This window comes from Clinocottus analis, unplaced genomic scaffold, assembly GCF_023055335.1.
Source record: "Clinocottus analis isolate CAN_PGR_092001 unplaced genomic scaffold, fCliAna1.0.p SCAF_10, whole genome shotgun sequence".
Taxonomy (NCBI): domain Eukaryota; kingdom Metazoa; phylum Chordata; class Actinopteri; order Perciformes; family Cottidae; genus Clinocottus; species Clinocottus analis.
In genome coordinates, this window is record NW_027175821.1 from 11767763 (window position 1) to 11789692 (window position 21930).

At 40.5% G+C, this 21930-nt stretch overlaps 2 protein-coding genes across 3 annotated transcripts; both read left to right on the top strand.

The window, feature by feature from the left end:
• The first annotated feature begins 1404 nt into the window (after window positions 1-1404).
• On the top strand, window positions 1405-7463 carry pmt (phosphoethanolamine methyltransferase). Of its 2 annotated transcripts, none has more exons than XM_068592619.1 (12): window positions 1405-1542; window positions 3286-3457; window positions 3658-3813; window positions 4313-4449; window positions 4552-4703; window positions 4833-5021; window positions 5373-5462; window positions 5571-5660; window positions 5738-5860; window positions 6063-6194; window positions 6998-7114; window positions 7221-7463. In XM_068592619.1, exons 2-12 carry the CDS (start codon window positions 3297-3299, stop codon window positions 7329-7331), a joined length of 1458 nt encoding a protein of 485 aa, XP_068448720.1. In that variant the 5' UTR covers window positions 1405-1542; window positions 3286-3296; the 3' UTR covers window positions 7332-7463. The 2 variants fall into 2 exon arrangements, with proteins under 2 accessions (XP_068448720.1, XP_068448729.1); XM_068592628.1 differs by lacking the exon at window positions 1405-1542 and adding an exon at window positions 1830-1955.
• Window positions 7464-9140: 1677 nt separating this feature from the next.
• On the top strand, window positions 9141-21619 carry zgc:152774 (uncharacterized protein LOC553526 homolog). Its single transcript, XM_068586667.1, has 17 exons — window positions 9141-9217; window positions 9339-9411; window positions 11609-11741; window positions 12629-12849; window positions 12981-13128; window positions 13815-13968; window positions 15026-15154; window positions 15912-16031; window positions 16112-16215; window positions 16602-16730; window positions 17139-17255; window positions 17976-18053; window positions 18893-18932; window positions 19056-19426; window positions 19982-20501; window positions 20688-20860; window positions 21190-21619. The coding sequence occupies exons 1-17, from the start codon at window positions 9179-9181 to the stop codon at window positions 21344-21346; spliced, it is 2706 nt and encodes a 901-aa protein (XP_068442768.1). The 5' UTR covers window positions 9141-9178; the 3' UTR covers window positions 21347-21619.
• Window positions 21620-21930: the final 311 nt, after the last annotated feature.

Sequence of the window (21930 nt, forward strand, 5' to 3'; positions counted from 1 at the left end):
GAACTTTGGATGTGGTTACGTTGGAACTGTGCAGATAGTCCAACACTACAATAAATCACACATTTACACGTCAGCACAAACAATAGTTACATATTGCCCGAATATCAGAAGTTCTATCTTTTTTTTCTTCTTTTTTTTCCCTCCTTGTAAAAAGAACACATCTGTTTTTTTATTAATTGAGTAAATACAGGTATTTTTTAATCTCTGTTGACCTATTATTTGTTTGTAGAGTTTGTTTGACCAACATGTTATTTCCTATTTGGACGAATTTAAATTGGTGGTAGAGTGCAAAACATAATAATCCACGGATTCAATGGATGACAACAACTTGATCCAAAGAGTTTAGGTCGTCTGACTAAGAGCACTCATTTGCAAACCTCACATAAGAAAGTCCAATTTCATGTGATTTTACTGCTTTACAGGATTTGAGAAAATTAAGGGGATAAAAAAGGATATTGATATTCATAATTTCCTCATATATGTAGTTTTCTTCCCCGTTGGGGATCAGAATGTTATTCATGAAAAGAAAAAAATGGGTGGGGACGAACACTTTAAAACTTTAAATGCATCAATGTAGTCTCATATAATATTTTGGAACATATTTATGCGTAATTGATTAAAATAGTATGTGTGTATTTATCACATTGTGTTCAGGCTTTTCATCACATAATGCACCATAATTATTACATAATGCATTCTGGGTTTTTATAACATAATTGCATAATGCGTTATAGGTTTTTATCCCATAATGCGGGAAAAGGTGGTGTTTGTTTGTTTATAAAGTTGAATTGCTGTAAAATTCTTAAACTGTACAGTACAATCACATGCACTTTGACATGAACATTATAGGGATCATTATTAACAATAATACAGTGAAATTGTACTATGCAAGAAACTTTCAACTCAAATTACACAGTTGTATTATTTATTTCCTCACATATATACTTACTTTCGGTACAACCCTACTATGTCCATCCTTAAATTTTACACATACTCACATGCAATTAGACATGGACATAATCAAACTCATCCTGAACCTAAATCCTACTAACCTATACAGAACATCTTTGTATTACATATCAAAGATAACTTTTTGATAATATTTGAACTTCCAAGCCCACTTTTCTATTTGAAAAGAGGACAGTACAGTGTATTGAAACTCCATCCATCCATCCATCCATCCATCCATCCATTATCTTAACCGTGTGTCCTCATTAGGGTCGCGGGGCGCTGGAGCCGATCCCAGCTGTCAGGGGGCGCAGGGTTCACCCTGGACAAGTCGCCAGTCACATCACAGGGCATCATTATGGACATATTCCATAATGTTGTTTTTCACTTGTTATATCTAATTGGCCAATTTGTTGCTTAACTCTATCCTCGTGCTTTTTGGGCCATCACCCGTACCGTAACACCACGAATACCGCTTTACCTTTGAAATGGCGTTTGTGTTGACCAAAGTTTACACTCTGTCGAGTCTTTTGCTCTCATGAACTCCCGACAGGCGAGCAGGACAACAAACATCTCCCTCTCTGCTAATCCCAGGTACGCGAACAGCCCCACACCTCACTGACCTCCACTCACCTCCCTAAACTCAGTAAATAACAATACTTTACTCTTTTATTCAACAGCTTCCTGTAAACACAATAACAGGTTAATAACTCGTCACAGCTTAACATCACATATAACTTATTCCGTTTAAACGTGTTTGAATAAATTATGAAGTACATTGTCTTGCGCGGATGACCTACTAATAATTGAACATATATATTTTTACCGCTTTACACCTTAACAAACGCGGATTTTTTTTTTCCAGCGGCACGATGACGCAATGTTGCGTCATCGGCGCTGCATGCCAGGGGACATTTGTTGCCTGTGTCAGCACAACGGAGGCGCAATGAGACCGACGCAGGGACACACACTCACACCCCTTCACAATTCAACATAAACCAACTATCGTGAGTTTGGCATCACTGACCACAATGTATCTGGGCTGACAACGCACAGGTCTTTTTATGGGGATTATAAACCAATGTGATGGTCTGATTAGAGACCCAATTGTCACTATATGATTATTCATAGATTCATGCACGCCCCACTCCTCCCCATGTCCTCATGTTGTGCGCATCATGATGGGACAATCTCCTCCACGTGTGCTGTTATTTAAAGAGCACCCACTCTCTCTGAAACCAGCACTCTGTCAGAGAGTCAGTAACCCCTCTTTTATAATTAACCCGTGAATTTAACAGACTACAGTGGAAGTGGAGACTACATTTACAGTAACTTTAAAATAATAATAATTGTAAAACCATCATGGAAAAAGGTACAGTATGAGCAGAGTGAATATGTACTTTGAGTGATTGGAGACCTGTTGATATGTATCTTTAGGTATGATGCAACTTGACTGGGTTGGAGCTGCCACATGTTGGTTTGTGCTAATTTGTTCATTGTGCTGGTGGAAGTAATCCTGCTGGAATGTGTCAGTGGTGTGAATGATTTTTTTTTTGTTGCACTGTAGCTTTATTCAGCTTGAACGTTACCCTGCAGTTATCCTAGTTCTTGTGTGTAAGCAGTTAGTGGACTGTGGAGACATTTAATTTACCTTTGTTTGCACTTGACGATTGGAGGTTAGTGTCACCACTCTGGGCTGCTCGCAGTTCAGCAAAGCAGGATTTATGGGTGGATGTAAAGCAACAAAAGTGTGGGGAAGTTTAAGAGCAGAAAAAAGTTTTTATTAAGTGTGTCCTTTATCAAATGTCCATTTTGTTGTGGCTGCTTTTAACACGAAGGTGGCTTTCTCTGCTTTTGATCAATCACTTGAATTCCAATATTTAAAGCCTATTTTGTCATATATTCTTATATTTACAACATTCAAGGTCACACTAACGTATTGCTTTGAGATTGCTTGCTGGAACCAGACTAATAGTTAATCTGTGTTTTGAAGAATTATGTAATAACATACATCTCTGTGAAATGTCCCTTTCAAATAGAATGAATGGCATAGCAGTTTCTTCTTAAAACTTGTTTGTATCACATGTTATGTCAGGATATAACTGATAAGATAAACATATTGAATACTTTGTTTTCTGAACTACCTGATAGATGATTCACAGGCCATTATTCTTGAACTTTGCCACATATCCTAGAGGCAGTAATAGATGTTTTGTTAGTTTTTGTTCGTTCAACCTGTTACAAATTTGCATGCAATTTCTCTTTTAACAATAATTATTGTTTTACACGCTTCCAAATCCATTTTTTTTCTAATCTGGACACATTTGTGCTTCACAGCTCGTAGCAACATGACAGAGTTTTGGAAGGAGCACTCCAAGGCTGCCACGGTGGAGGAGATGATGCTGGACACTCGCGCCAAGGAGCTGACTGAGCAGGAGCTGCCCGAGATCCTGTCCATGCTGCCCTGCCTGGATGGATTCAGAGTGCTGGAGCTGGGAGCCGGCATAGGGTGAGCGCACGGCTGCTTTAGACTAGTCTGTAGTAATGGACGTGTGTCAGCAGAGTTTTCATGTTCTCTATAGCAGAAGGCAATGTCAAGTTTTAGTGATACAATTATGGCTTTTAATGTTATGATGTCTACAAACAGAAAATGTGGTTCGGCACTTAATGAAGATGGTGAGGTAGATTTATACTTGTGTGTCTCTCCAGTCGTTACACCAGCCACCTGCTGACCAAGGCCTCCCATGTGACGGCTGTGGACTTCATGGAGAGCTTTGTGGAGAGGAACAGGCAGGACAATGGTCACCATGGCAATGCTACCTTCATCCAAGCTGACGTCACAAAGCTGGATATACCCCAAAACAGGTGTGTGTGTGTGTGTGTGTGTGTGTGTGTGTGTGTGTGTGTGTGTGTTTTACCCATGCAGCGCTGTGTGGGCGGCAGGACAGATATAACAGTCAGTCCGTCACTTTGGTCCAGACTGAAGAATTCAACAACTATTAGATGGATCGCAAAGTGGTTCAGACACATTTATTGTCCACATTTGACTCTTCCTGCTGTCGGATCAATGAGACGTTCATGCCCACTTTCAGGAAGAATTGTAATCATTTTGGTGATCCCAAGTTTTCATTTTGCGCCATCATTCGGTCCAAACCATCATTTGTCTGCTGATGTCGGCATTTAGCACAGTACAGCCTCTCAGCGCATTCTGCTGGAGGACAAATGACGGACAGTAATGTCTAGTGCCGCTTACAGCCATTGAATACGCTTTCGACTGAAACCAGAATACTGGTTTGATTTTGATGAAAAAAGCAATTTTAGCATTTTGTTTTATTTTGATGTATCCATTTATTTTGCCCTTCAGCATTGACTTCATCTTCTCTAACTGGCTGCTGATGTACCTGACCGACGAAGAGCTGAAGTCCTTCATGAAGAAGATGATGGGCTGGCTGCGGCCCGGTGGCTTTCTTTTCTTCAGGGAGTCCTGCAACCACCGCTCGGGTACTGAGCTCACGATAAAACATTTACACCTTTAAAGTCTTTTTCTTTTTTAAACAATAGGGAGAAGAAATTGTATGTTTGAACTTGTATATTTGAACCAAGGTGACTCCAAGAGGGACTTCAACCCCACCTGCTACCGCACTGAGGCACAATACAGCCACATTGTCTCATCACTTCCTGTGGAGGAGCATGAGGGAGGCCAAATGTTTGGTTTCGACATTGTGTTGAAAAAGAAAGTTCAGGCCTATGTCGAGGTACTATTTAAGTATTCTAGTGAAACCAAAGCAGTGTGAGATTTAAGTGTGAGGATGTGTTTTTAACCCTCTCCCTCCCCTTCCCGACCCCTCTGCATCCCACCTGTCCTCATGCTTCTCCTCTTCCAGATGAAAAACAATCCGAATCAGATCTGTTGGCTTGTGGAGAAGGTTCCCCGCTCCTCGAGCACCGACAGTGGATTCAGCACCTTCCAGCAGTTCCTGGACAACCAGCAGTACACTAACCGCGGCATCCTGCGCTACGAGAAGATGTTCGGGGCCGGTTACGTCAGCACAGGCGGGCCCAGCACCACCAAGGTAGGAATAAGGTGTGGAAAACACCAAAGACGTCGGCTGAAAGGAATCAATAGGTTGGTGATACTCAGGTCCACTACTTTGATCCAGATTTAAATATCGCAGAATAAGTCGCCATGATATTTGCTACCAACAATCAAACCAGCCACAGGATGAATTTTAATAACCGTTTATCTTGCATTGAGTAATTAATTGGTCGAATACTTACGGTTTATGATCAATTAACAGCTAAACTAATGACACACCCCTTAGTGCCTTATTTTGTATACATTTGTTCAATTCAAAAGATTTCATGCCAGCATGCTAAACTACTTTGGATAAACTAAAGAATGAAGCCTTTTTCTGTGCTGACAGGAGTTTGTGGACCGGCTGAACCTGAAGCCCGGACAGAAGGTTCTGGATGTTGGCTGTGGCATCGGTGGAGGAGACTTTTACATGGCAAAGGTAAGAGCTTCTACATCTGGGATTGTTAGACTGACTGTTGTGACGATGGGGAGATTTTATAATGATTGAAGACACTGCAGTGATGGCAATGGTTATATTACTTTTCAGACGTTTGGAGTGGAGGTGCTTGGGCTGGACCTGTCAAACAACATGGTGGACATCGCCATGGAGAGGGCGATCACTGAGAAGTTGCCATCAGTACGTCTTATCTTATTGGTTTGATATGTACATAACATGTATTTATTTATTTTAATCAGTAATGGAATGCAATTCAGGTCCAGTTTGAGGTGGCCGATGCCACTCGGAGGTCGTTCCCTGAAGGTTCCTTCGATGTGGTTTACAGCAGAGACACAATCCTGCACATAGAAGACAAACCCGCCCTCTTCAAACGCTTCCATGTGAGCATCTTTTCATATAACTTGTAGGAAGCTGGCAAATCTAATAAAATGCATGCACAAACTACGTCAAACATTATTATGTTATATCATATATCCAACATAAATGTTTTTTTTTCCTTTGGGAAACGAGAGCCTTTTATGTGACTTGATCCGGTCTAACTAATCCTCCTTTTTTTTCATTCACCTCGTTCTTTGTGTCCAGTCATGGTTAAAGCCGGGCGGCAAGTTGCTTATCAGTGATTACTGTGGCGGGGAGAAGCCATGGACACCGGCGTTCGAGGTTTACGTCAAACAGAGAGGCTATGTTCTCTACTCACCATCAACGTATGGCAAGGTAAATATACAGTAGAGCCTGATTGTGCAACAGTTTGTAGAAGTACCACATTGCCCTATGGGGGTTTCAACCTTTTGGTCCTCTTTACTATTATGTAACCAGATTGGGTAACAAATTATTGGAACTATGTTGCAATGTCTGTTTGCACACTTTACTATTTAATATATAAACAACGTGATATATCAGTAAACTTACCACAGATATGTCAATATTGGCATATATGTTGAAAGAATTATGAGTCAAGAAATGCCAAAGATATTTTATACAGATTATTACTGAAGTAGAGAACTGTTTTTGTTTATACTTGTTCTAGTTTATCATAACTTAAAAGCTCACCTTATCGCCATTCCAAATGTTTTTCCACCAGATAGCGCTGACAATTATGTTTTGAAACTGTACAGTGTTGCGCTCCTCTTCCCTCGCTGTGAAGTGACAAAACGTATGTCTAAAATATTAATATCAATTGTTTTAGTGGTTTCCTGTCTGTGCACTGGTGGCTATCTAACAATTGCACAAACCTCCCTGAAAGACAAAATACCCAAGTCGTAGAAAATGAGCTATGAAACATAACGAGTATACTCTTTTAACTGTTAGTGAAACTAAGATCTTATGTCCAGTTAAGATCTTAAACTAGTAAACACTGTATCCCTTTAAATTGATCCTTTGTCTGCTTTGCCAAGTCCCCGGGCACATTGTGTCACTCCTTTAATAATTATAGTCTGCGCTGTAGATGTATTATTACTGTCCACCAGCTGGTGGCGCTGATTGCCCAACTACTTCAGCCCTTCTCTCTTCTCCTGCAGTTCCTTCAGGACGCTGGTTTCAGCAACGTTCAGTCAGAAGACCGGACCGCCCAGTTCATCCAGGTAATAAAGACAGAGCTGCAAAGAGCTGAGCTCATCAAGGAAGAATTCATTCAGGTCAGTAAGCGAAATCTGTCAAATTCCTAAAACAAACTAAACCTTATTAATGTGTCTCCAAATGATTTGAACGACTGGTCATAATGCCAACGCCTGTCTCCTGCAGGAATTCTCTGAAGAGGACTATTTGGCAATAGTAAACGGATGGAGGGAAAAACTAAACCGTTCCAACAGTGGAGACCAGCGATGGGGACTCTTTTATGCAACAAGAGATTGAGTGCTTGCACTAAGATTTGAGAAGATAATAAAAGAAAGAAGGGAATGTTTCTTTATTATTATTAGTTTTGTTAGCAACGTTAATAATTTGAGAAGACAACCTGCAGTGTTTGTTAAGTGAGAGACTGTCCAATGTGATGAGGTTAATAAATATAATGAGTTTGTGTGTACACGTGTCTATATACATTCTGTTACAGTTTCAGTAAAAACAAAAAAAAGCAAACAGATGTAATCAGATTACTGATACATTGAGTTAAAATTATGATTTTAACAGGATTCTATTTTCAAAAATACATTTAAAATAAAGAATGATATACAATGCACATCTACATGTATCACAACAGTTTAGGACATAAGTGTGTCACAACAATCACATTTTCGATGGACAATTACATGAGACATGCAATTAGCGGCATGTAGCTTTGTCCTCAACCGCATTGGCAAAACCAGTTGTTTGACTTCATTGTTAAGTGACACTGTGACTCTGAAAGAATATATAACCCGTTCTGAAAGCAATAGAAAGCACCTATATTCGAGTCAATAGTAAACAGACTTTTGCAAATGTAGTCTTCCTAGTTTGCGTACGACCAGTAGCTTATAGTGGCGTGTGTTAACTAAGACTACTTGTGTTGTTTCTACACTTTGTTTTAGCATTCAGCTTTATCCTGTGTTTGACACTTGTGACCACAGTGGCTGCTGTTGAGCAAATGTTGCACAGGTTACTAAAATAGACAGATGATGAAAGTACACCAAAGCAATGCCGCCATGACATGCATGGACTCTCTGAAGGCTGAAGTAAAACAATAAAACCTGGCTCAAAAAATGGGATTTCAACTTTTTATATTTTATAAATGTGTCATCAGGATGTATTTGTACATGTACTTGCATTGCAGATAGCTGAGGGGGGTCATAACTTGCAAACATTTTAAACCCTAACTCCACCTGTTAGCTGCAGGAAATAGAAGCCTAAAAATATTGAAGGGGGGCTGATGACACCAAAACTCAACAGGCAGCCATTAAACTAGCTTTTCTTGTTCTACAAAGTACACAAGTTTGCATTCACTTCAAACTTCTGTGTGGAACTGCAGCAGCTCCCACCTCAGGGCAAACGGTCGTTGAAGCATTACCAGACTTGAGTCCTATGCATCGCTCGACCATGTGCCTCCTGCATACTTTTAGGTGACACTGAAAATGTCTTCTGAACAACTGCTGATCAATAAGACAGATGTTGAGCTCCTGGCTCAAACTTTTCCAGCATCCCTGTCTGCAGCAGATAATTTGTGGAGCAAATTATCTGATTTAATTGATCAGATTGCAGAATAGGAATATATAGGTATTAAACTACTACCTATATACCTTTTCAGTCTTTATTTTTTGTAAATTACATTGTGACTTTACGAATTGTATCGTATGTAATGATTGACTGAAGAAGAAAAAAGTACTACTACATAGTACTAACTGGTGCTTTCGTTTTGTATTTGTCCCCACATCTGCTGTTTTTAGTTTCGTCTCAGTTTAATTTCTTGATGAAATATCATCAGCCAAACGGCTGACAAACACAAGAAGGGCACGTGAATTTCTGATGAATAGTGATAGTTCTAGGAAAAGCCCAACGTGTACGACTGTTCAGTGAGTGACTTCTTGGTCACCTCTCTCTCTCTCTCCCCCCCCCCCTCCCCCCCCCCTCTCCCTCTCTCTCTCTCTCTCTCTCTCTCTCTCTCTCTCTCTCTCTCTCTCTCTCTCTCTCTCAGTGACTTCCTTCAGACGGCCCAGCACGCTACGCCTCCTGTGACAGTCTACGCGTCTGCGTGCAGAAAGTAGACCGCGAGAGGCGAAACAGTCGCAGCAATGGCGAGGCTAAGCGAACATGGGATTCGCCTGAGTTCCGTACGTATTTCACCTCTTTTTGTTCACATCATTGCACAATGTCTATGTACTTTCCTTGAAGGTGCAGAACAATTGAAAATGAACCACACTTAAACTTCTTTTCTTATTTTTCTTTTTCAAGATGAGTCCTTCCTTCCTGAATAGCAACTCCACAAGTCACACCTGGCCCTTCAGCGCAGTGGCAGAGTTAATAGGTATGTGTCAAAACGAAGGACCACGATGAAACTACTCCTGCACCTGCCGCTCCGGTGCCGCTGCGGCGCAGCTGCAACTTCCCATGGCGTCATGTCACGCGCTCCTCCGCTGTAACGCGCAACGTGCACCGTGTGTTTCAACAAATTGTTGCTGAAATGGACCGAATGGACTTCCTCTTTCTCGCCCTCAACGGCGGTGTTACTGATAGGCGCCTGTCTGGGAGCAGAGTGTTGTTGTGATAATGTGTTATTAATAACTAGGCTCACAATAAGTTAAATGATTATAATTAATTATGGCCTTGCAATGCAATTGCTGCGAACTTATAAACTGTAACAGTAATTGTAACAGTAATTGTACAGTAATTGTACATGCATGCACTGTTTGGTTTTGTTAAGATATTTGGGGGAAATGGGACAAAAGGCAGCACTTTTTCACAGTACAACATGTAAATAAGCAGGTGAGGTGTCCTCCCACGTGACACAAAGCGTCCGTTTCGGGGCTGTCAACATTGCCATTCTGCGCTCTGCTACTGGTTCAGACGTGCTGGCCGTCTGTTGGCTGCTGAGCTTTGACAGGAGGAGACGTGGGAGTGCACTGTGTCGTGCAGTGCACTGGTGTGTGTGCGTGTGCCTGTGTGCGTGCGTGCGTGTGTGTGTGCCTTATGATCCTATGCGATCACTGCTGTCTCTGCTCACATTACACCTTGAGTTTAGATGTTGGCATTAAAACCTGTTTACAGACATTTGTGAGGGGAATAATGCCATCCGTTCTCTTCTCACTGGTGACTTAAGGCCTCGTGAAAAGCTGGACTATCTATCTGAGAATATTATATTCATTGTGAGTTGAGATATACCGTTAAGGTGAACGTGCGAACAAGAAGAAAAGCTAGGGGTCACATGCAGCAACGTAGAAACACATGCATGGTACAGATTAGAGAGGTAAACTAAAACAATATGATTATATGCATGTATAGCATCTACAGTTTGAAGCATGAAAATAGCAAAATACTTCATGTTGCGTGTGGAAATGGACATTTCTAATATTTACACTCTGCATACAGCTCGGGGCAGAATAGGAACACATCTATCACCTGTCATCTGATGTCCTTTTGTAACTTGTTAATGTGCTTTTTTTAACACTTAGTAGAATGATGAATAGGATGAATGGTTTTTAAGAACATCAAATATTGCATTTTTTGAGAGATATTGCGATATAATTTCGCGATTTTAGACTGCAGGATTTTGTTTACATAACCTTACTAATTTTTTACTAAATAACATTAATATGATTTTAACTGGACTTTTGCTGTGATTTGTAGCCAACAGGTGTTTCTTAAGTTGTGTAAGCCAGGACATCTCTCCAGCGCCGCAATGTTATGATTTCGATAAAATTCTTTTCTTTTTAAACTTTTTATTTAGTGTTTTCAACACATCCGAGTCATCCTTGACATCCAAATAAACAATCTAATAAAACAAATAGCAAATAATCCAAACGGTAGCATTTAGTGTTGGTAGTCTATATGCGAGTATAAACTCTAACCCTAACATACATGAACATCCACACTAACAGATGAACACACACACATACACGATCAACCACACACATACACGCACAGCATACCCGTATGCTCCCTCCTACATGTACACACTTCCACGTACACACTCCATCAGGAGGACTCAACGAGGAAGGAGGGACGGCCGAACCGTCCAACCAAGTACAGTTAAATGGGTACAATTCTAATTAATTGTGCCGCCGTACTCAGTCATGATTTTAACAGTCATCTTATCATACTTTAATGTACATGTCTTCATTTCTTTGACTATGCCAGAAATTAGCATCATATATTGTTAAAGACAATTAAACATCTAAGTGAAAGTGAGTAAAGTCAGTCAAAGACAGCAATTTCAAGCAACATGAAGAGCAAAAATTGGCTTGCTAAAATTAGCTAGCTAGCTCCAACTGTTAATTTCAGCCGGCAAAAACAGATTCATTCAGTAAAATCTGCAACTGTTATCATTGCAAAGTGCCTGTAAGCGTAATACGCTTAAAGTCTATCAGTGTATGTAGTGTTAGTGTATTGTCATTGTTTTGTTGTTTTGTTGTTTCCTATGCACTTGGATGTAATCTTTTGGAGCTTGAACCATAGATGTAAATATGAAAGAAGTTTTAAATGATTAATTCAATTGTGTGTTCTAGACAATGCGTCAGATCCTGGTGTATCGGCTAAACAGATCTGGATCGATGTCGTGAATGAAGCCGATCACCTGTGTCTAACCTTCACTGATAATGGCAGCGGCATGACCCCCAACAAATTGCACAAGATGCTCAGGTATGACGCACACAGACGTTGACGTGTTAATGAAAAACACGTTAAAAAAATGATTTTTAGCACACTGCTTCAGAAACATTTAATTGCATGGAGTTGAACACACTGATGTGTTCCTCTCTTCTGTATTGAAATCACAGTGTGTGACTCACGAGCGCTTTTACACTGCAAATTGAAACTGATGCACTCATTCTCTGAAAATGACCACACCAGTGGGAGTGTCCATCAAATTCAAAGAATGTAACTCCACACATATAAATACATCTGAAGAGATATGTTGATTCATTGCTAAATCCATTAATCCTTGAAGTCTATAAATAAACTAAATGCTGAACATTATTTCAACTTTACAAATGGAGGGTTTGCTGTATACTACACACGCTTCAGCGTGCAGCGTAGGAGCCACAGGCCCCCTTTGGTAGAGTATTCTGTACTTATAGAACCGGGGTTACATTATTGTTACCTTCCTCATTACTTATTCAGACTGGATTTACCCCCATTTTGCCATAAATGGAGTAGGGACTCTGCAGAACCAGAGAGAATAACTCACTCTTCATGTCCAGTCCTTTCATTCTGTTAAAACGGTGTGAGAGGATGAGCGACCAGCTCTGGCGCAGCAGCCAAAATGCTATGATATTCTGTCTTGGTCCTCTCTGCCACCACACCCTTCATCAACAGCATGGAAAGGGCAGGACAGTATTACCCATAGAGTCCAGTAGAGAGCAGAGCCTGTGTGAGTTAGAACAAGCAATATGAAGACGCATATGTACAAATGGCATCAATCACATTTATTGACTTCTATTTTATTAATATTTATCATTTATTCTACAACAAAAATAATCAAACATGAATCCTTATTTTGCTCCTGTCCCCTTCACTCTTATGTCCAGCTTTGGTTTCACAGAAAAGGGTTCAGGTAAGGCCAGTCAGCAGGCCATCGGCGTGTACGGGAACGGTTTCAAGTCTGGCTCTATGCGTCTGGGCTGCGACGCGCTCATATTCACCAAGAATGGCGGCTGCCGGACTGTGGGAATGCTGTCTCAGACCTACCTGAAAAACATCAAGGCCCAGGCCGTCATTGTCCCCATCGTCCCGTTCAACCAACTAACCAATATCCTTCATGAAAAAATATGGCATGGGAAGTAAAATGAATAAGATGTGTTTTTTCCTAACACTGATTGGTAGAGAATTTGTTTGTTACCTTGCAAGCTGGTTTATGTTCTGCCCTTGACTCAGTGAAACAGTCTCTGGTGGTGACCGAGGACTCGGAGGCCAGCCTGGCCGCCATCCTGCAACACTCCATCATCACCTCGCAGGAGCAGATACATGCACACTTTGACTCCATTCTCTCCAAAAAAGGCACCAAGATATTAATCTGGAACCTCCGCAGGTCAGAATCATACATTTTCTCAAAAGTAAACAGCGTGAGGTTTTATTTTTCATCTGCAAGTTGGGAATTCAAAATTAACTTAAAAACTGTTTGACTTTTTGTAATTTACTCTTTTTAGCTTTCTTATAGAGTTGTATTGTATAACTTGTATTTTTGTATTCTTATTATTAACTTTGTTATTCAATATGAAGTAAATGTTGATCACAAAATGCACTGGCATAAAATAATGAATCTACCTTCATGTCATTCACGTTGAGAGTGAACATTTCTCGAAATGTTTAAACTGTTTCTTAAGTTTAAGTTCACACCATAATCCTTGGTTTGAGATCGTCGCTGGACCTGTTGGGGGTATGCTGTAAAATGATGAGCTTGCTGAGTATGCAAAAGCAGACTCAAACAGAAACAAGCAAACAAGCATGAGCACACGCATATGAAATTTGTTTCTGACAGCTTTTAGACAAATGTATGCAAAACACAATCCGAAACAAAGCCTCATATTGTTGTCATATGAAGGGCAGGTGAAACTGGAACTTCAAGGTTTGAGGTCTCTGTTCCTCGTTGCTTTCTAAAGCAACGCTTTCTCAAATAAATCAGTTCATAAGAATTAAACTGTGCTAATGTTTCCGTACTGCTGGGCGATGCACTTAAAGTCTCTGTTTGTGTCTTCTTTTGATGTTATCCTGAAGGGCAAAAGACGGCAAGCCAGAGATAGACTTTGACACCGATGTGAATGACTTCCGTTTGCCTGAGATTTATAACGGAGAGTTGCAGAAATGTCCGAGGACCGGTGGATCTCTGAGAGCCAGACATGACATCCCTGACATTCACTTCAGTCTCAGCGTGAGTGGATCCCTGTGTGATCGCTACAACGCATTCCACAAATATATAAATATAAATATATAGTTATAGACGGTTATGTCCCGTATCTATCTTATGCAAGGGGTGATGATTATGTTGGGCTTGTGTGTGTGTGGTAATTATACTATAGCATAGCAGTACTAGCAATGATATAGTCTATAATTTTGGTAAATCATTATATGCTATTTCAGTATGAACGTGGTACTGATTTGTTGATGAGCAAGTGTTGAATGAAACACACACCTGGGGCCATCGTGTTCTTGACAAATCCCACTGAACAATGTCAAAACAATGTCCATTCGGTAGCCGCTCTGGAGCTTTCGATCGCGCCACAGGATCTTCATCAGGAGATGGATTTTGCTCAGTTGTGATGGAATTGTAGATTTTAATATTTAAATTTTTCTGAGCACTTTTCATCAATATTGGTTTAAAATTAGGATGGAACGTTAATTCATTAGATATTTTTCTCGACTCATAAAAGAATACTTTATCCTTCAATTTGACTAAAAAAATCATGTTTACCAAATTTGGAAAAGATTATTTTAATTGGATATTTCGGGTTGTTAGGACACTTAAAGCTCTTCTGAATGAATTAAGGGTTAATGTTCAGGGTTTGAGTCAAACAGGCAAGAGATGTTGTGGTAAAGTTTGGGTAATCCCCTACAGTGCATATGAAATATAAATCCTATGCAAACTTGTGTGGTTGGTTGAAGTGTTTGAGCCGGATTGAAGCGCAGAGTCGTACCTTTGGTTTTGTGGTAACACGACCCCAGATTCCTTTTGAACTCATGTTCAAATTGTCGTCAACAAATCCCATAATGACAGTCTTACAGTCAATATAAGATTCATAATTACTGTATATGTCGTAATTCAAGAGATTTTTTAGTTTTAAGAGTTTGAATAATATATTCTTAGGCAAAACCTCAACATTTTAAGTGTCTACAAATGCTTTCAGACTAAAAATAATACACGAGTCTGTGTTTTAAATTGAAAATGTCTTACTTTTTATGCTCTGTGTCTGTTTCTGTGTTCGTCTCAGGAATACCTTGGTATCCTGTATCTGAAGCCAAGGACACAGATTATACTGAGAGGGAAGAAGATTCTGGTTAAGTTGGTGTCGAAGAGGCTGAAACACATTGAGCATGACGTGTACAAACCCCAATTCAGTGTATCCTATAATATCTGTGTGGTTGCTCATATGTGTGCATGTTGGTGTAAAGCCAAGTTAGTATCTGCAAACAACAAGTGGGAAGTTAGTCGCTTTTGGAGGGGAATCAGGCAGCAATACTTTTGCTCAGATCTGGCAAAACAAGGAGAAAATACAGAAACTGTGCCTTGGCATGGCCAAACATGTTTGATTGGAAGCTCCTGACATAGGTTCTACAAGCACAAAAATCTTTTCAAACAATTCAAATGCACCACTCTCTTGGGTGTCTGGATTTTTTTAATGCATTGGTGCTTTGCTCTGAAAACAGGATCCATCAAAACTTTGAATACAGACTACATCCACCGATTTAAGCCGATAATAGCAAATGCAGAACCATGTTGTTTTTATACCCGCACTGGTACCGAAACTCAGGTACGGTATCGGCACTGGTGTTGAAGTCCAATCAGTTTATATTTTTCTGTGCTGATTCAATTGTCAAGGTTTTTTTTCAGACGTAAATCAGTCAGGCTGAATTATTTTAAAGAGTCTCAGTTTACGTGTTCCTTGATGCACTGGGATGTTATGCAGTTTTTCTTCTTTTGATATGGGAAAAAAACAGGCTCCTTCCATTATTAATTGTCATTTAAATCATTACAGAAAATAAAAAATGTCTTTTGGTGCTGTTCACCTCTGATAAGTTGAGTTTGCTAAATGTTTGCTGATCCTCTTTGAAACCTGCCAATGCCCAGTGCTGTTACCCTTGACTGGTGTCCGTCAGAAAGAGAAGGTGAAGGTGACTTTTGGGCTGAACCTGAAAAACAAAGACCAGTATGGCATCATGATGTACCACAAAAACCGTCTTATTAAAGCCTACGAGAAAGTGGGCTGCCAGCTGAAGGTAGGGGGAAAGGATCTCACTGTATGTTTTCATATACGGCGGTAAAGGTGATTTTAATCAGACTTCTCAATTCCCTCCAGGCTTCAGGTCAAAGGGCAGGTGTTGGCGTCATTGGTGTCATCGAGTGTAACTTTCTCAAACCCGCCCACAACAAGCAAGACTTTGAATACACCAAAGAATACAGGTAGAACACACATACAAAACAAACAAAACCAAGACACCGAGAAGAAGTTCTGTGCTAATATGTGCGCTAATGAACTATCTGCTTTTAATCTGATTGATTCTTGCCATACATCAGAGAAGGCCGCAAGATAACTGCTGCATGCTGTGTTTACAAAGATATAACAAACACTCATGCTCGTGCAGCTCTTCTTGGAAATGCACTCATTTCAGCAGAATTGACACCAGAGGAAGTTGATAATGATCACAAATAATTTTGATGTCACACTTTTTTTGCTTTTCTGAGTAACAGATCTGTGGAGAAACATTTTCCTAATACACTGTTATGTTAATGGTACAAGGTAAAACAGTCAAAGAAATTCACCGTGTTCTACATTTTCTTCTCCCAAGACTCACCCTCGGTGCTTTGGGCTTAAAGCTGAATGACTACTGGAAAGAGGTGATAGAGAAGAAGGCCAGAGAGCGTGAGTTTCAGGCTGTGGAAAGAGAAGAAAACACAGACCAGCAGGACGCAGACGAGTAAGTGTTGACTGCTTTTTTACATAATCGTGACAAATTGTTTTTATTAATTTAGGTGAGTTTGATTTGAGTATTGTTGATAACCCTCTCATGTCTGAACTTGTCAGTTCAACTGAAAGTGTAAAGGTCATTTCTTTTCCAAAGCTTGAAATTCGAGCTTTGAGACACTTGAGCTGCGTGAACCCAATTGAGCATTATCTATTTGTCATACAGAAACCATAAAATAAATGTCTTCAACAGAAAATATTTTTGCTCTTGTGTATATAGCTTTTGAAAAGACACATTCATGCACACAAACAGAATTGCTGTGATAATTATTCTCATAATTATGTTTGGTGAAAGAATCTCCCAGTGAATGCCAGCTTCTGTTTACTGAGACTTCTCATATGTGGATGTCTGTCTGTACAGGGGTCCCATGTGGTTACAGTGTGAAGACTGCCTGAAATGGCGAAATGTCCCTGCAAGTCACTACAACGTTGTTCCTGAAAACTGGACCTGCAGCCAGAACCCCAATGTAAATTACAGGTAATGTGTATTTATTGTTATGGATTTCCTTGAATTCAACTTAAGACATCAAATGTTGCTTTTTGAACTGAAGGCATGTAGTGGGGACATTTATCAGACAGGAATGGTCTAATGAAGCACACCTCTATCCTCCATTTTAGACCATCTATTAAGTCTTCCAACTTTATGAAAGTGCATTCCTGATTTACTGAAAGGACTCACATGCAAGCAGAGTCACTAAAACAGACCTTTTTTTTAAACACACCTATAGAGTGGGGATTTTTTTTTAAAACTCCGGTAACTTCGTAACGATTTGCGAAACGATGACGTCGTCTTAATTCGCTCAAGCCCGTTGTTGTTTTGTGTAATGAGCATGCGCCAGAAACGACGACAACAACGGTGTTGGAAGGACTATCGGTATCGTATCATGACGCAAAGCAGCAACTCATCGTTCGTCCACAGACGAGTCACATTTTCGTTTTTTGTGTCTCTCCCGCCCTCGTTTGTTGTCATCTCTCTCTTGTCTATGATAAAGGCTTAAAATGCAGGAACATAAATATGATGATTAAGACCACATGTTTCTCTCTGATTCACCTGTAAGATGTTAAATTAAACTGCCAAGTAGGAGTCGAGACATCTTCTTGTGCCTTAACTAGAGGTCGGTGTGTGTCTGTTTTGACTCTCACAGGAAGGCCATTAGCTTAACTTTAGCAGTACTTGAGTTGTCTCTCTGTCTTTCAGAAGCTGCTCTTCACCAGAGGAAGCAGAAGACAGCGAGGAGCTCTTAACACCCAGTTACCAGAAAAACCACAAGAAGCAGTAAGCTCCAATTTCATTTCTCAAGACCTTTCAAACTTGTTCTGTGTAAGAATTTGGACACGGGGAGACTTTTCACTCTGCTCTCTCACTGGATGCCTGTGGGTTTGTGGGTTTAGATGCCATTGTGTGGTTTCCATCTGTCAGTTTCACACTCTTATTTCCTGTTCATGTGACTGCGGGTGCCTAGTTTTGCTATACTCTACTCAACCGTGATCAAGATAGACAGGCTGCAATGAAGAGTACTTCTTCAACTCGTCCCCCATAGAAGCAAAGTGATGAACCAATATGTTGGTGGAATACATTTGAAACAAAAAACTGTTGAACATCTAATGTAAAAGTGTGTTTGTTCATTGTTTGAAGTTATCAACCAAATTGGTTTACTCGCTGAGAAAGCTACTGTTTATCTTGCAGACGTTAACTCGAAACCTGTGTTGCAAGATAATAAAGTATGGACTGACTTTACAAGTGAAATCTCAGGGTCATAAAATATAATTAAAAAATATTATATAAAGGTTAATTGAACTGGAACTGTAAAAACGATTTGGCTGCAAAGTTCCTATTTATTATTTGTCCAGGTCTTCCTTTCTGCCCAAGTAGCAGATAATCCTACTAGCAGTCGGATTGAAGCCAATCAGAAGCTATCTTTTCTAATTTAACTAACTAACTGATCATTTTGACATACAAAAAACAATCTCTAATACTCTCAGATCTTAATGGTTTTGGGAAAGGAGAGAGAGTTATTGGAGTTAGACAAATATTTACATTACAGTTAAACCTCACCGTATTGTTTAAGTATCTTCTCCTGTCAACTCATTCATCTCTGTTTGCTTTCACCGCAGAGTGCATCCCAAAACCAGAAAACGAGAAAAATCCTTGGAGGTTTGTGAACAGTTAGAAACTTAAGGAAACTTTGCCATTGATAAAGACCCCAATGTGCTGTTTGGCTAAACAACGTGTGCCTACAATGTGTAGTACAAGTGTGCGTGATGGTTTGTGCTGCAGGTGTGTGAGTTCCAGGACCAACCAGCGAAACATCAGATCCTCTCACGCAGTTCATCGGAGCCAAGTTGGCCCGCCTTCCGGGAAGATCGAAGCCACACAGAGGAAGACAAACTCGAGCCAGACCCGACGAGCGCAGATCACATGACAGACACACACTTTCAAGATGATAAGCAGACACAAAGTACAGTCACGGCTGAAGTCACACACACAAAACAGAATCTCGTTGGAAGACGCACAATCATTGAAGCCAAGAGACAAGTAACCCATGTGGAAAAGGAGACCATTGATGACAGGGGAGAAGCTAAAGAGAGAGAACATAACACAAATATGGTGCCGGTGGAGAGAGAAGTGGAGAACACGGACACGTTAAGGTGCGTTATGTTGCATGTGAATTTTTTGCAAGTTCACAATCGTGAATAATCCTCCTTTGAATAAGATTCATTTGTGTATTTTACGGTAGTGCCACCATAAGCATGTTTTAAGTTTTACAATGTTTTTCCAGTTTTCATTAATATTAGTTTTCAATAAAAACTCAATTACAAAGTTGTATTGACAATGAATGGTAACACCGTTGGGAGCTGCAGCAGGTAAAGCACGCTTCAACTTCTGAGATTAAAGAGATTGCTGCTGTCTGTTTGCTACCACATATTCTAGATAATTCTTTTAACTGTCTCGTGTAAAGTTAATAACAGTCTTCTGTGTGTGTTTTATGACTGACTCTCAAATCTCTGATTTAGTGTCCTTGTACACAACCACAGTTCTGCTTTTACGAGCGAACCCTTTCGCCGTCATGTAGTGTAGTGTAGTGAATATTACCAGAGCTGTTTATGTTTTCCGCTGCATCAAGATAAAAGTCATTTCTTATCTTCAGAATGTTTGAAGTGTCCGCCAGTTAATTTTCACTAACTAGCTTTTGTCCTCTGCAGCCACCAGAAGACATCAGGATTGTTAATTCACTCTGTGATAAAGAAGTCGTCTCTTCAGAAGGAGCAGCTTGACTCAGAAAATATGGCCAAAGAGATGAATCCCGAGAAACAAACGGATATACCCGAGACGGTGTCCTCGGAGAAGACCAGGCCCGATGGTAGCAGCCGAGTGGGGAAACCAGGGGACGCAGCACATCGAACGCCCACCAATCTCCCCTGGACCCACTCGCTGCTCTCCACGCAGACTGTGATGGTTTCCCCTCTGAGTCGAACAGAGGGGCCTCGGAGCCGACCACCGCCTCCAGAGGGCAGTGGGCGGGAAGCTAACGTGCAGAAGCTGGCTGGGTTGGAGAAAGAGGCCCAGAAGCTACGAAGGCTTCTAACTCTGGAAGTCACAAAGACAACTCAAGGCACGATGACAACAGCTGATAGCGGCGCTGAAAAGCCCACAGGGGGGCCGGAGACGCGCCCAGCATCCAGAGCATGCAGGGAGGTCGGCTGCCAGACCGACTTGTCTGAGGTCAGCAGAATGTATACTGAATATTTTAGGTTCATAATGATGATTCGTAACTAAAAAAATCACAGATGAGCGCAGTGCTTGAGAAAGAAAAATGTTGTATTGAAGGCCATCTGGTCAGACTAATCTGAAATGAAGATCCAACAGCAAACTCATGAGTAATCCTCTGTTCTCCTTCCTTTGCATCAGAGCTGTAGTTCCTCCAGCAGCCTGACCTCGGATCCGGGATCTCTGGGCATGGTGGTCCTGGGTCAGAGAGCTTTGTCAATAGGGCAGTCTGAGCAGAGCGTGCTGAAGAAGGAGAAAACAGGAACTCATAGCAGGATGAGAGTCGGGGACAACGAGGCCTGTGAAAGCAACAGGTGTGTATTCTAGACTAGAGAGACATGCGCCGGCTTCACTAAATGTATATCATGTTTTTTACAAGCCAGACATTTTGGTGAATGTTTACTTTAAAAGACAAAGTAATCCAAACAATCATAGTACAGATATCTTCTCCTATCTTTATCACCTCTCTTTACTGTTTCTTCTACTCTCACTTCTTCAAAAGCAGTTAGGCCATGTCCTCTTCAACAATTATTTACACAATCCATTTTTACTGTTTCATGAATAAAATATCCCTTAACAGTTTCATTACCTGAGCAACTGAAATGTTTATTAGCGTTCATAATTTAAGCTGTTCTCCAATCAGATCTTCACTAGGAGATCTGCGCAGCATCCGAAACAACGTGGTGGTGCTTCTCACAGCCCTCTTGCCTCAGCTGGACCTGGCTGGCATCAGCATGGAGACCCCCGACGTGGACAACATCCTGCAGCAGATCATAGAGGTCAACTCACTGAAGCTATGATCAGGACTCAAGAAATCAAGAAAGATGTGTTTTTCTCTTGAGAGTGGCATCGCTTTTCTGTGCTCGTATATTCCAAGAAGCATTGTTGTGAGCATTTCTGTCCAATTGACATAGATGTAACTTTTAATTTAATGTTATCCCTTTCTAGATAGTGTGATGCGATTTTATTTTTTGGTTTTGCTTCTGTTTTTACTGACTATTTAAATTAGTTGTATGTGCCTGTGGTCAACTTGGAGGCCTACTTGTTTCTAGAATTTTTTCCACACACCCATAAATGAGATTTTTCACATTTGCATTAAAATGCTGGAACCATTTATTTTACAATACCTCTTTGTTTTCAGGGTCAATTATTAACAATGTGCTGTGCAAAATGCAGAAGTTCTGCAGTACCTCTTATTTGCCAAAAGATGGCATTAAAGTCAAGTCATGAAAACATGTCTTATCCATATTGTTCGAGTGTTGAGGATATGATAATCTCATAACTCCTTTAATAATTTGATTTGACGGCAATCCAAAATCAAGAAAAGGGCACAAAATAATGTTAATTGTGTGATGCATTGTTTATTTTGTATTACAACACTATC

Coding starts and splice junctions, on each gene's coding strand:
- pmt (XM_068592619.1), top strand. CDS start 3,297: ATGACAGAGTTTTGGAAGGAGCACTCCAAGGCTGCCACGGTGGAGGAG. Junction 3,458..3,657: donor GAGCTGGGAGCCGGCATAGG/GTGAGCGCACGG, acceptor GTGTCTCTCCAG/TCGTTACACCAGCCACCTGC. Junction 4,704..4,832: donor AAGTTCAGGCCTATGTCGAG/GTACTATTTAAG, acceptor CTCCTCTTCCAG/ATGAAAAACAATCCGAATCA.
- zgc:152774 (XM_068586667.1), top strand. CDS start 9,179: ATGGCGAGGCTAAGCGAACATGGGATTCGCCTGAGTTCC. Junction 16,731..17,138: donor GACCAGCAGGACGCAGACGA/GTAAGTGTTGAC, acceptor CTGTCTGTACAG/GGGTCCCATGTGGTTACAGT. Junction 17,256..17,975: donor AACCCCAATGTAAATTACAG/GTAATGTGTATT, acceptor TCTGTCTTTCAG/AAGCTGCTCTTCACCAGAGG.